Source organism: Chiloscyllium plagiosum, unplaced genomic scaffold (genome assembly GCF_037043375.1).
Source record: "Chiloscyllium plagiosum isolate Xiang-an unplaced genomic scaffold, Cpla_swu_hap1 HiC_scaffold_16, whole genome shotgun sequence".
Taxonomy (NCBI): Eukaryota; Metazoa; Chordata; class Chondrichthyes; order Orectolobiformes; family Hemiscylliidae; genus Chiloscyllium; species Chiloscyllium plagiosum.
Window position 1 is genome coordinate 39316191 of NW_028270154.1, and position 14842 is coordinate 39331032.

The 14842-nt window shown below is 38.9% G+C and overlaps 1 protein-coding gene across 9 annotated transcripts in view; it reads right to left on the bottom strand.

Moving 5' to 3' along the window:
* LOC122556611 (rho GTPase-activating protein 26-like) overlaps positions 1–14842 on the bottom strand; it is a 304349-nt gene that overhangs the window by 147889 nt on the left and 141618 nt on the right. For all 9 annotated transcript variants that reach the window (XM_087995295.1, XM_087995300.1, XM_087995299.1 and 6 more), the window contains exons 6-7: positions 3843–3953; positions 3163–3267 (exon numbers count right to left, since the gene is read on the bottom strand). In XM_087995295.1, coding sequence (XP_087851421.1) covers positions 3163–3267; positions 3843–3953 — 216 coding nt within the window. The remainder of the gene's footprint in view (positions 1–3162; positions 3268–3842; positions 3954–14842) is intronic.

Sequence of the window (14842 nt, forward strand, 5' to 3'; positions counted from 1 at the left end):
ATTTGAAGAGAATAAGTGGAAACCTTATTGAAACATGCAAAATTCTTAGGGGGCTTGGCAGGGGACATGCAGAGAGGTCATTTCCCTTCATAGGGCAGTATAGAGCTGGAGGGCATAATCATAAACTAAGGAGCCAAACATTTAAGATAGAGATGAGAAGGATCTTTTTTTTCTCTCAGTAGGTGGTGAATCTGTGGAATTCTTTACAATAGAGAGCTGTTGAGGCTGGATCCTTAAGTTGATCATCAGTTTAACATCTCATCCAGAAGACAGTGCATCTGAGAGTGCATCTGAGTTTTAGGTCTTGCAATGGGACATGAAACCATAATAAGGGGAAGAGTGTTACCAACTGACCCACAGCTTACACACAAGACGACTGAAGGATACAGACATTCCAAACAGGGAAATCAAAAGTGGCAGATGCAGTCCGATTTAGAGACTGTGAAGCAATACATTTTGGAAGCAAAATTAGTGAAAAGAACCACATAGGGCAGATCTTTCCTGTCCACCCAGAGCACTTAGAAAGTTGGGAACGTGACTTAATTGGATGGGAGGACAATCTTCAGATTCTTGAAGTCAGGTTAAAGTTTTGGTATTAAGTTTTCAGGAAGGTTCATGCAAGTTATCTTCCCAGTTATTCACCAGCAAGCAATGAATATTCATTAACATACCAAACCACTGAAATTGCACTCATTATTTGCTCACATATCCTTCTTTCAATACAAGATGCTTGACCAGCCAAACTCAGCAATAGTATTGGCTTTGGTGTACCTAACTAGAAAGGGCAGGCAAAGGAGTGTCCAGCATCAACAGTACCAGAGACCCAATGCTCGAGGAACTCCAGCTGTGGAACTTTGATATTTTGCAGTCATCATCCCTTACACCAAGCTAATAGGATCAGGTGTATTCTTTGATCAATGCACTGAACTTTTGCTGGAGGGAGCCAGATTCCAAGACATTAAGGTTTGGCCCACAGAATCCAATTTGTACCCCACCTGAAGGGCTAAAACCAGTCAACGATGTTACACTCTTCCCAAGACCCCAAAGTCAAATTGCTTTTTATAACTAGATTGTAACTCGCTGGAATATAATAAGGACCTGGGTGAAACTCATTAAAATTGGACGTTTGTCCAATGATTGTTTGATACAGAAAACAAGATGAAACAACTTTGATTTTTGAAGCATAGACACAAATTTATTACAACAAGCATGAAATCTGATGGTTATACAAAATGTACACGTCATAAATCTAAATAAATTTTGAAAAGAAACATAATTCTTATTTCATGAGGGAATCAAATTCAAATTTTACTCATTGCAGATACAAGAGTCATTAGAATAGACTAATGCTCGAGCACTAACTAGTCTGGACATCAGTTAGACTAAACTGTAGCACTTCTACTTTGCATATGGCTTCAAAAAATCAAGACCAATGGTTATATTTTTATATTTTCAACATTCATAACTTATTCCCCATCACTGATTGAAATTCCAGCACCAACTAACATGAATATTGAAGAAAGCTATAGCTGAGTTTCATGGAAATGAGGCAAAAGTAAGGTATGTCTAAATTGAAAATTGCATTCTGAAGATGGTGTATGGAAACATTGTAACCATTATTTTAAAGGGTATTATGACGAATGATCATCAATCCAAAACTTTAACTCTGCTTCTCTCTCCACATATGTTGCCTGGCCTGCTCAGTATTTTGGAACGTGTCCTGCTTTTATTTCAGATTTTCCAGCATCGCAACATTTCACTCCATATATTTTACATAAGCTTGGTTGAAAAAACTTGCAAAGTTATAATGGCTACTTAGAGCTATTAAGTATATCACAAGGGAAGTTTAAGTTTAACCTTTTTGTTTTGAGACAATAGAAAGACTGCAGTTAATTGTAATCTAAGTTTATAAATGAGAGATGCATTATTGTCGTATTGAAGTATTTCCAAGTGATTAGATTGCTGTACAGTAGGCCACTGTATTTTCAAGTAATCATTAGATCATTGGCTTCTGCAGTCCAGTGGTCATTCTGTTAAAAACAGCACAATCCACATGTTTGTCAACAACACTGTTGAGCACTATGGGCAGTTTACAGGATTGGAAAGCCTTCTTAGATGGATCCAAGAATTAAGTTGATTCAGTTAAACCAATATAAAGCCCAGATACTTCAGACACTGACTGGAGTGAACTGTACACTCCTCATTCATATGCCTTTTCCAAGATGATACAAAAGAAAGACAACTCAAACAGTTACAATCATAATTTATTGCTGTGCATGAGCTTTCCTTCAAATTTGATCTGACCTGACCTGACCTTAGCAATGTGATCAGGAATAGAATTTTACATTCTATCAGTATTATTAATATATATGACAATAGTGTATCACTTTCCACATTAGGCTTAATATGCCAGAAAGAAACTGGTCATCTAATTTCACCTTTACTAAATTTAAATGCTTAATTGGAACTTCCAATTCCTTTGACTATGAAATATCAAATAGACTGAAGGGACAGCAAAGTTCTAGACCTTCGGGAAAAAGTGATTATTTCTGGATAGAATTACTTCCTTCCTTAGATAGATTTACTAATGGGTTGTGCAATCTAAATGAATTTGCATTGTATGGAATTTAAAGAATGCATTTTAGATGATAAAAATAAATCAACTTCGAACAAGTCAATGATGACAGGAGATTGTAAAACACAAGAACACTTTAATAAAATCTAGCTAGATTTTCAATAATGTAAGACGGGAAACTAATTAAGCTATGTAGGGTCATTCTGCTACATAGCTTCAAGGGGTGGGGGTGACGTCCATGTCCTGTCCACTGCACAGAAAACCTAATGCACAGCTTTTTTTTTGTATATATTTCTAGTATCTCCTAACAAGAAGTCGTCCAGTCACAAACCCCCCAAAAATTAAGAGTGCTGATTCCTTTTCTTTGTCAGCAGTAACCTGAACGACAGCATCTGAAGATTTAAAACAAACAATGTCCTTCTTTAACTTTCGTTTGTTTTGATGGCTACTTTTCAACTTGAATTTGTGGCATGAATGTGCAAAGAATGAGTGAAACATTAAACTAATTACAGAGATTATAGGTAAAAATTTGTTGCTGGAATTTCTCCTAATATGTGTGGATGGGAGAAATTCACTTCTTTACTTACATTCTGAATGCTGATCTGAAGTGGAGTTTTAAAATGTCCAAAGTCTTTTGCCAGTTCATAGCCATGATGATAAAATGTGAAGAGTCCTTGCAAGAATGCAAGCAACTGTATAAAAAAATCAAATAAGGCAATCATTAACCATGAATTTTTGTCTTCATCAAATGTCATACTGAATTCAATACATTTTTCACTTGGCTGCTAGTCAGCAGATTCAAGAAATCACAGTAGCCAGTTAATGCAATATTTAACAGCATACCCTTAATTTATTGGCTCATTAAAACAGCAATAAACATTATTACAATTTTAAATGGAAAGTAATCCATGTAATCTGAGAGACTGAACAGGACAACAGGCTGTCAAAGGTTAGATGCACATATATGTAAAATTTCGAGATAGGAATCTCAAAATCAGGAAGATGCGATAACAAAAATACGAACATAATCGCAGAGGAAACACAGACATGTGAATCAACAAGATATAACAATGCAAATTGAAAACTGGTGGTAAACTGACCTTCAAATTTGGAATATTCATTTGAATCAAGTAACTTGTAGGAACATAAACTCTGTGGCTTTGGAATTGTCAAACACCAGGGACCTCGAAGACAGACACTTAAGAGATATCTTAAACCCGCAGAGAGTCAGTACTATAAGCCAGTGTAATTTAAACTGTTCACCTACTGGTTCCACAAACTCAAACATCTTTCGTTCTTGCACTTCATGCACTCTGAATACATATTCCAGTGACACTTCGTAGAAGTGCTGTCGGACGACATCAACCTGACTGTCTGCCTGTAAGTCAAAGCAAAACATTTCTAGAAACCAAAGTCAACATCAGAACTCAATACAGTACAGAAATCAACAGAACTGCAGTTACCAACCTCAAAGCAGATTCATTTTTTAGGTTAAGCACTTTATTCCAAATGTGAAATCACCCCATCATTCAAGAAGGGGGATGAGAGAAACCAGATGATGACAGACCTGCGATTTATCAATTGGAAAGGACTTCCATGACTACTTCATAAATGATGTGGAGATGCTGGTGTTGGACTGGGTGGACAAAGTTAAAAATCACACAAGGTTATTTGGAAGTACTAACATTTGGAGCACTGCTCCTTCATCAGGCAGCTGTTGAGCAGGATCATAAGACACAATTTACAGCAAAAGACCTCAGTGTCATGCAACTGAATCAATAGAGTGAACAATATATTGTTCCAGTTGCATGATACTATAATCATTTGCTATAAATTCTGTCTCTCATGATCCTGCTCCACAGCTACCTAATGAAGGAGCACTGCCCCGAAAGCTAGTCCTTCCAAATAAACCGGTTGGACTTGAGATTTTTAACTTCATTATAAATGACAGTGACACAGCAATTGGGCAAGTGTGAACTGATTGTCTGTGGATTTTAACAGTGGTAAAGCAGGTAACCCTAATCTAGTTTAAAATTTTGAGTTAATTTTTATCACTATAGTTAAGAAAGCAACATAGATACTGCCTACATGGACCTCCTGAAGGTGTATGATATAATAAAAAAATTTGCAAATTGAAAGAAGATAGAAGAAATTCTTGTAATTGGTTCAGGATATAGGAAACCAAGTGTGCGAGAAATGAGATTCCCCTGGGATCTATACTTTTCTTTCATAAATATGAATGATCTAGAATGGAGAAACAGAATTGTTTATCCACATTTATTTGCGACATTAACAGGTACATAGAGTTAATCAGATGATAACAAAGTGATAAAGGAACATAAACAGATTCAGAGAATTTTGCAAATCTTTGGCAAATGGAATTCAATGTGGTATTATTGGCTAACTGGAAACTCAAATATAACTAACTGCAGCTTATATTAATGAACGTTAAAAACAAGGAGGAGACAATGTCCCTTGGCGTGTGATCTTAATTAACTCCACAGTATCACTTAATCCTGGGTCCAGGGCAATACTTCTCTCTCAGCCAACATCATAAAAAAGATTGCCATGTCATTATAACATTGAAGTTTGCGAGAACTTGCTGTTTGAAAAACGGTTCCATTATTTCATGCATTACAGTGAAGTCACCTCAGAAGGATATCATTGCCTACAAAGCACTTTGAAAGATCTGATAGTCATGAAAGATATTTTTATAAATGTAAGCTTCTATTTTTTTCACATGGTGCACACATAAGTTGCATTTGTTGGCAGGAAAATTAAGATGAAGCACACAGATTGTCTTTTAATTATTAAATACTTAACCTTGGTAAAATTTGAAAATAAGGAAAGGAAGTATTTATTTCTAAGGAAATAAATATACACTTATCTGTAAGGCATATAAAAAAAAAGTGTTTGCAACTAAAATTAGTGTACAGCAGAGAAAGTGTCAACACAGCCATGTCTGCAACTGATGACCAATGAAAATTTGCTAGTTACAACATTTTGATTTCCAATAAACCTGCAATAGAATGCTGTACTAAAGAGATTGTGCACTTATTGCATTCATGTAAAAGGAGCTTAATTATTAATGGCTAGTCTTGTGGAGCATGGGTACCCATCACTCCTGTGACGATGCTGCTCCTTTAACATGGTTATGTCGTCCTTGGCTCTTTTTCCCCCCAGAGAGGTCGTAAAAGCAGCAAATCCAAAAAGTCTAGGTTACAACAGTTTTAGGGCCAATCTGATTATAGCTAACAGATACTGCCTCAGTGAAAAAGGTTTAAAAAAATACACTTGTAGAATGAAAGGGGAGTGGCCAGTTGTCACAGCTCAGCTTTCTTGGGTTTGGTTTTTAACAGTCTGGCTGTCCTCTGAAAGCAGTCAGTTGTTTTGAGACTGCTGGTCCAAGAAACACCTACATGGAAGGTGTTTCATGTTGAATCTCACTGCCATTTCTCTCTGATATCTCTTCTGTGTTTGATTTCTCCTTTTTTGCCATGGGGTGGTTATGAGGATTGTTGCAGGTATTTGGAACAGCATCATTAAGTTGGGACAATCTATTGGGTTTTCAGATAGGTCAAGTTATTCTAAATTCTGTTCTGTTTTCTTTGTGTTTCATTCAGTAATCTTGTAAATTAATTATGTTTTGTTTAAAACGCAATGGTTTGACCAGTTGCATCACTCCTGGAATATCCACTTTACATATGCTGAAAACAATAGCAAAGTTAGGGTCTGGGCTTCTTCTCTGAAATGGTTTGAAGGGTTCTGGCCTGATCCATAACACTCCTCTGCTTGCTGAACTACAATGTCTCCAAGTACTAACAACGCCGTGAATTAAAAGTTTTCTAATGTTCAAATCGCTCAAGTGATCCAGTGGACTAACATTCCTCTCTCCGTAGCCTCAGAGAAATCAGAATTCCTCCAATTCTGACCTCTTTCGATATCTCCAATATCCTTCACTCAACTTTGAAATTTCATCCCTAAACCTTTTCAGTTATTTTAGTTTTGTATTCTCCAAGGGGTTCCTTAAAATTTATCTTCAAGATTACTGATATCTATCCTAACATAATGCTTTGGTATCAAGTCTTGCTTGATAATGTTCCGGTGAAGTACCGAAGGATGTTATTGGTATGGTTTAAATGTAAGTTTTTGCACTGCAAATTTCACTGCTTTTCATCTTTATTCATAGTACAGATGAAGATATTCAGTCAGCCCTGCACAACTTCGCTGTTGGCATGCAGATAAGCATAGTCAGAGTGGGGGAGTGGGGATGGTAGCATGGGGGAGCTTAGTCAAACTCAGATGGAATCATAGATTTTAGAACTCTTCAGCATGACCCATCAAATCTGGGCTGGTCAAAAACCTCCATCTAAATGATTCTAATCCCATTTTTCAGCACTTCATATTTTAAGTATTACGAAGACTTCATTACAGACAGTGAGTTCCAAATTCCCACTATCCTCTGGCTCAAAAAAACGCTTTCTCACAGCCCCTTGAAATTTCCTGGCCTTTAACTGAAATCTAAGTTCTCTGATTATTGATCGTTCTGCCAAGAAGAAAGGTTTCTTCCTGTCTACCCTATCTACGCCCTTCAGTTTCATACATCTTAATCACTTATCCCCCTCACTCTCAGTCTCCTCTGATCAAAGGAAAAAAAATCTCAATCTGGGCAACCTCTCTTCATAACCAAATCTCTCCAACATCCTGGTGAATTTTCTCTGCACCCTTTCCAGCGCAATCACATCCTTCCAACATAGGGATTCCAAAACTACACATAATAATCTATTGGGCTAACCAACTTTTTATACAATTCCAGCATAACCTCCCTGCTCAATATTCCAAATGCCTTTTTAAACCACTTTATCTACCTATTCTGTGACATTAAGGACTGGATGACATGCACATCAAGGTCTCTCTGATCCTTAGGATCCAACTGTTCATCATGTCTTCCCTTGTTTTGTTTGCCCTGCCCAAGTGCATTACCTCACATTTAGACAGAATTCTATTTGCCACTGATTGCCATCTATATTTCAGAAACACAGACAGTAGTATGAGTAAGCCATTAAACTCATCGAGCCTGCTCTGCCACTCAGTATGATAATGATTGATCAAGCTACTTCCATTCTCCCCCTAAACCCTTGAGGTCTTTAGCAACCAAAGCTATATCTACCCCGTTCTTCAAAACACGTTTTGACCTCAACCACTTTCTACAAGGCTGTAAGAGAAAAGAATAAGAGTAGGCTTTTTGACCCTTCAAGCCTGCTCTGCCATTCAGTAAGATCATAGCTGATTCAAAATTCCTTGCATCTACTTTCCTGCCATATCTCCATACCACTGGATTCCCCTAACGATCAAACATCTATCTCAGCTCTAAATATATATAAAGATTCTGCCCCCACAGCTTTCTGTGGCGAGGAGATCCAAAGGCATTCAACCCTCAAAAGTTCCTCCTCATCTCAATCTTTAATTGTCTTGAGACAATGCCCTCAATCCTAAATCTCCTACAAGGGGAGATATCCTCTCATTATTTATCCTGCTAGGCCCTTTAAGCACTCTCTATTTTTCAATAAGATCATCCCTAATTCTTCAAAATTCCAGCAAATAGATTCCCACTTGTTTAGCTTTTGCTTATAAAGGTGATCGCTCCATACCAGGGGTCACCTGAGTGATCCTTCTCTTAACTGCCTCCAATGAAATTAGATCTTTCCTTCAATAAGGGGACCAAAACTGCTCACAATACTCCAGCACCTTGTTCAGTTGTAAAAATACTTCTCTACTCTTCACACCAACCCTTTTGAAATAAGGGTCAACATTCCTGTGGCACAGTGGTTAACACTGTTGCCTCACAGCGCCAGGGCCTCAAGTTCAATTCCACCTTCAGGTGAGTGAGTGGAGTTTGCACACCTGTGTCTGCTTGGGTTTCTTCTGCTGCTCCAGTTTCCTCCCACAATCCAAAGATATGCAGTTTAGGTGAATTGGCAATGCAAAACTGCCCATAGTGACTGGAGATGTGCAAGCTGGGTGGATTGGCCATGGGAAATAGAGAATTACAGGGATGGGAGGTGGTGGGAGCGTCTTGGTTGGATGCTTTTTGAAGAGTTGGTGTGGACTGAATGGCCTGCTTCCACACTGTAGAAATTCTATAATTCAATTAGCTTTCCTGATTATTTGCTGCACATGTATGCTTGCTTTCTGTGTTTCATGCACAAGTACTCTCCAAGACTGAGTTGCAGCTTTCTGCATTTTTCTTTAAATAATATTGTTTCTTTGTTCTCCCTTTCAAAATGAAACTTCACATTTTCCCACATTAAATTCCTAATTGACAACTTTTCCCCACTTAGTTAATTTATCAATAGATCTCTAAACTGCTTATATTCCTCTCACAATCTGCCTTTCCACCTATTGTGTCATCTGCAAATTTGGCTGCAACACATTTGCTAAGTTATTAATATATATTTAAAACAACTGCAGTTCAAGCACTGATCCCTGTCAAACCCCACTGATTACAAGTCGCTAACCAGTAAAGAATCCCTTTTCCTCATTTGTTGTTTCCTACCTGTAAGCCAATTGTCTATCCATGTCAATATATTACCTCCAAAATGATGGGCTCTTAACTTAAGACTTAACCTTGTCAAACACTTGGGTCCCTGGCGGTGTGAGGCAGCAATGCCAACCACTGAACCACTATGCCACTGTTTTTAGAAGTCTAAATACAACACATCTACTGGTTCATCTCTATCCACTCAAATCATTTGACCCATTGAGTTTGTTCCATTATTCGATCATGATGGTTAAGTGTCTCAGCCCCATTCTCCTGCCATCTCCTTATAACCCTTGATACCCTTCCGGATCCACCACCTGGCACATCTTTTGTATATCTAACTATCCTTGTCATAGAGTAACAGCATGGAAACAGGCCCTTCAGTCCAAACAACCCATGCCGAGCCTAATCCCAAACTAAACTAGTCCCACCTATCTACACTTGGCCCATATTCCTCCAAACATTTCTTATTCATGTACTTATCGAAATGTCTTTCAAATGTCATATGTGTAGCCATATCCACCGCTTCCTCTGAAAGTTCATTCTACACACAAATCACTCTGTGTTAAAAAATTGCTTATATGTCTTTATAAAATCTTTGTTTCACTTTAAAAATGTGCCCTCATCTTGAAATCCCACACCTTAGGGAAAAGACACCTTATCTATACCCATTATTATTTTATAAACCTCTATAAGGTCACCTCTCAACCTCCTATGCTCCAGTGAAAAAATCCCAGCCTATCCATATCAATCAATCAAACTCTCCATTGTTGGTAACATCGTGGTAAATCTTTTCTGGACCCTCTCCTATAACAGGGTGACCAGAACTGGATACAATACTCTAGAAGAGGCCTTACCAACATTCTGCACAACCTCAACATAATATCCTACATTTAAAAGTCTGAGCAATGAAGGCAAGCATAAAAAATGCCTTCTTAATCACCTTATGTGATGCAAACTTCAAAGATTATGTACCTGAATATCTAGGTCTAGTTCTACAACACTGCCCAAGAAGAAAGTGAGGATTGCAGATGCTGGAGATCAATGTCAAAACGTGTGGTGCTGGAAAAGCACAGCCGGTCAGGCAACATCCAAGGAGTTGGAGAGTTAATATTTCAAGCATAAGCTCTTCATCAGGAACGTGAAGAGCCAATGCTCAAAACATCGACTCTCCTGCTCCTCAGATGCTGCCTGACTGGCTGTGCTTTTCCAGCACCATAGATTTTGAACACTGCCTAAGGCCCTACTTTTAATTGTGTAAGTCTAGTTTTTGTTTGTTTTACCAAAACGTAATATTTTGCATTTATCCAAATTAAACTCCATTTGGCACTCTTCAGCCATTGACCCAATTGATGAAAATCTCTTTGTAATTTTTGATAACCTTCTTCACCGTTCACTATACCACCAATTTTGGTGTAATCCGCAAACTTACTAACAATACTTCTATATTCTCATCTAAATCATTCATATAAATGACAAGCAAAAAGTAGACCCAGCACCAAGCCCTGTGAAACACTGCTGGTCAAGGTCTCCAGTTCGAAAAACAACTCTCCATTTTCAAACTCTGTCTCCTGTCGCTCAGCTAATTTTGCATCCAATTGGCAAGCTCAGCCTGAAACCCATGTAATCTAACTTCTACCATGGGGAACCTTGTCAAAGGCTTTACTAAAGTCCAAATAAATAATGATTACCAGCTCTGCCCTCATCAATCTTCTTGGTTATTTCCTCAAAAAACTCAAACAAGTTTGAGAGACACTGTTTCCCACACACAAAACCATGTAGACTATTCCTAATCATGCCTTGCCTCTCCATATGCACATAATTCTATTTTCGTAATCACTTCCAATAACTTACCCACAACTGAAGTCAGACTCACAGGTCAATAGTACCCAGGCTTCTCTTTACATCCCTTGTTAAACAAAGGCACAACATTTGCCACTCTCCAGTCATTTGTTACTCACCATATTTATACATGATACAAATATTTCTGAAAGGAGCCCTGCAATTTCCTCCCTAACCTCCCACAAAGTCCTGGGATGTATTTGATCCAGTTCTGAAGATTTACCTACCTTTATATTTACTAAGACCTCCAGCACTTCCTCTTCTGTAATGTGAACTGTTTTCACAATAATAATATTTATTTCCTGGAGTTCTCGAGCCTCATTTCTTTCTCCACAGTAAAAATTGATGCAAAATATTCATTTAATAGGTTTCTCATCTTCTGAGGTTTAACACAGATTACCTCTTTGATCTTTAAGGGGCCCTACTCTCTCTCTAGTTGCTCTCTTGCTCTTAATGTACTTGTAGAAATCTCTTTGGATTATCCTTAGTCCCGTTAGACGTTTTTAGGCTTCTATGATACCGCCTCTAATTCTTCTAAGCTCCAGTGAATACAATACTAACAAATTCAATCTCTCTCCATACGTCAGCCTTGCCATCCCAGGAATCAACTTAATAAATCTTTCTTGCGTTCCTTCAACACCAAGAACATTCTTCCTCAGATAAGGAGACCAAAACTGTACACAATATTCCAGGTGTGGCCTCACTATTATGCTGTAGAATTTTATCTGGTGTTCATTCACTGGAGGTGGACATTGCTGGCCTGGCCAGTATTTATTGCCCATCGGGCAGTTGAGAGTCAACTACGTTGCTGTGGATCTGGATTCACATGCAGGCTGGATCAGGTAAGGATGACAGATTTCCTTCTCTGAAGGACATTAATAAACTAGATGGGCTTTCTGACAATCAGTAACAGTTTTATAGTCATTATCGACTCTAAATTCCAGATTTTATTGAATTCAAATTCCACCCTCTGCCATGGCTGGATTTGAACACAGGTCGCCAGGAAATTAGCTGGGTCTCTTGGTTAATAGACTAGTGATAACAATAGTCCATTGTAGCAAGATATCATTGTTTCTATACTCAAATCCTTTCATTACAAGGGCCAACATTCCATTTGCTTTCTTTGTAGTCCTCTGCGCTTACTTTCAGTGACTGGTACACGAGAACACCCAGGTCTCTCAATTTATAGATATTCATATTTTTGCTAACAAAGTGGATATCCTCACATTTACCCATATGATACAGCATCTACCATGTATTTGCCCTCTAACTCAGCCTGTCCAAATCACACTACATCTCTGCATCCTGCTCAGAGTTAACTCTTCCAACCATGCTGTGTGTCCTGTGCAAATTTTGATGTATTGCACTTAGTTCCCTCATCTAAATCATTAACATATTTTATAATGAGCTGAGGTCGTAGTACCTGCAGTGCCTCACTAGTCGCTGCCTGTTTATCATCCAGTCGCCTAAGGCTAACTTTCTCACTATTTACCACCCCACCAATTTTTGTATAATCAGTAAATGTATTGATCAACCCTCCTAAATTCAAGTCTAAATCATTTATGTATACTACTAATAACAAGGGTCCTAAATACCAATCCCTGCAGATTCCCACTGGACACAGGTTTCCAGTAACAAAAACACTCCTTATCATCATCTTCTGCTTCCTGCCACTGAGCCAATTCTAGATCCAGCTTGCAAAATTCCTTTGGATTCCCAAGGTTCTTACCTTTGATATCAGTCTCCCATGTGAGACCTTGTCAAAAGCCTTGCTGAAGTCCAAGTAGACTACATCAGATGCACTGCCCTCATCTAGCACTTGCTTACCTCTTCAACAAATTCAATCAAGTTGGTCAGACACGACCTCCCCTTAACAAAACCAACCATTCTCGTTTAGTTCCTGCTACTCCAAGTACAGATTAATTCGGTCAGTCAGAATTGCATCCAAAACTTTCCCTGCCACAGAAGTTAGACTGATCTGTAGTTTCCCGGGTTTATCCCTTACTCCCTTTTTGAATAGCAGCACCGCATTGACTGTCCTCCAATCCTCTGGCACCTTTCCTCTCGCCAGAGAGGAATTGAAAATTATTGCCAGTGTTCTTATTTCTTGACACTCGTAATGGCATGCATACATTTCTTCTGGCCTGGAGATTTGTCTACCTTTAAGCCTGCCAGACTACTCAAACCTCCTCTCTGTTTATGCTAATTTCAAATATATCTCAGCCCTTCTCTCAGATTTCTGTACCAACAACATCCCTCTCATTAATACCAACACAAAGTATTCATTTATATTTCTAATTAGTCCTCTGGCTCCATACATGAATTATCACTGTTCTTCATGGGCCCTACTCTTCACTTGGCTATTCTTTGATCCTTAATGTACTTGTAAAATAATTTCCTTTTTTTCACCTGTTATTCTTTCTTGCTCCCTTTTTGCTCCCCCAATTCACCCTTGCATATTCTGTAGTTCTCTAGGGTTCCTTCTGTGTGAGCTCTCAGTATCTGACATAAGCCTCCCTTTTCTTCTTTATCCAATCTTGTGAGCCCTAGATATCAAGGGATATACAAGATTTGTTGGTCTTATCCTTTGTCTCAGTTGGAATATGTTGACCTGAACTCTCCTGAAGAAGGGCTTATGCCCGAAACATCGAATCTCCTGCTCCTTGGATGCTGCCTGACCTGCTGTGCTTTTCCAGCAACACATTTTACAGCTCTGAACTCTCCCTATTTCCTTCTTGAATATAATGCACTGCTCTGACACAGATTTATCTCGAAGTATCTGCTGCTAGTTTATTCTGGCCAAATCCTATTAAAAGCAAACTTCACATAATTGAGAACTCTAATTTTAGGCCCATCCTTGTTCTTTACCCTAATAACCTTGAATGCAACAGAATTACAATTACTGTCGAGAAAACAATCCCTAATAATAGTTGAATCAGTTGCCCCATTCCATTCCAGTCAATGCTGCTATGTTCAACATGAGAGAGAGATATCGAGAGAGAGAGAGAGATATCGAGAGAGAGAGAGAGATATCGAGAGAGAGAGAGAGATATCGAGAGAGAGAGAGATATCGAGAGAGAGAGAGAGATATCGAGAGAGAGAGAGATATCGAGAGATCGAGAGAGAGAGATCGAGAGATCGAGAGAGAGAGATCGAGAGATCGAGAGATCGAGAGAGAGAGATCGAGAGATCGAGAGATCGAGAGAGAGAGAGATATATCGAGAGAGAGATATCGAGAGAGAGAGAGAGAGAGATATCGAGAGAGATATCGAGAGAGAGATATCGAGAGAGAGATATCGAGAGAGAGATATCGAGAGAGAGATATCGAGAGAGAGATATCGAGAGAGAGATATCGAGAGAGAGATATCGAGAGAGAGATATCGAGAGAGAGAGATCGAGAGAGAGAGAGATCGAGAGAGAGAGAGATCGAGAGAGAGAGAGATCGAGAGAGAGAGAGATCGAGAGAGAGAGAGATCGAGAGAGAGATCGAGATATCGAGAGAGAGAGATGAGAGAGAGAGAGATCGAGAGAGAGAGAGATATCGAGAGAGAGAGAGAGATATCGAGAGAGAGAGAGAGATATGACGAGAGAGAGAGAGAGGATATCGAGAGAGAGAGAGAGATATCGAGAGAGAGAGAGAGAGAGAGAGAGAAGAGAGAGAGAGAGAGAGAAGAGAGAGAGAGAGAGAGAGAGATATCGAGAGAGATATCGAGAGAGATATCGAGAGAGAGAGAGAGAGAGATCGAGAGAGAGAGATCGAGAGAGAGAGATATCGAGAGAGAGAGAGAGAGAGGAGAGAGAGAGAGAGAGAGAGAGAGAGAGAGAGAGATCGAGAGGGAGAGAGAGATATCGAGAGAGAGAGAGAGATATCGAGAAAGAGAGAG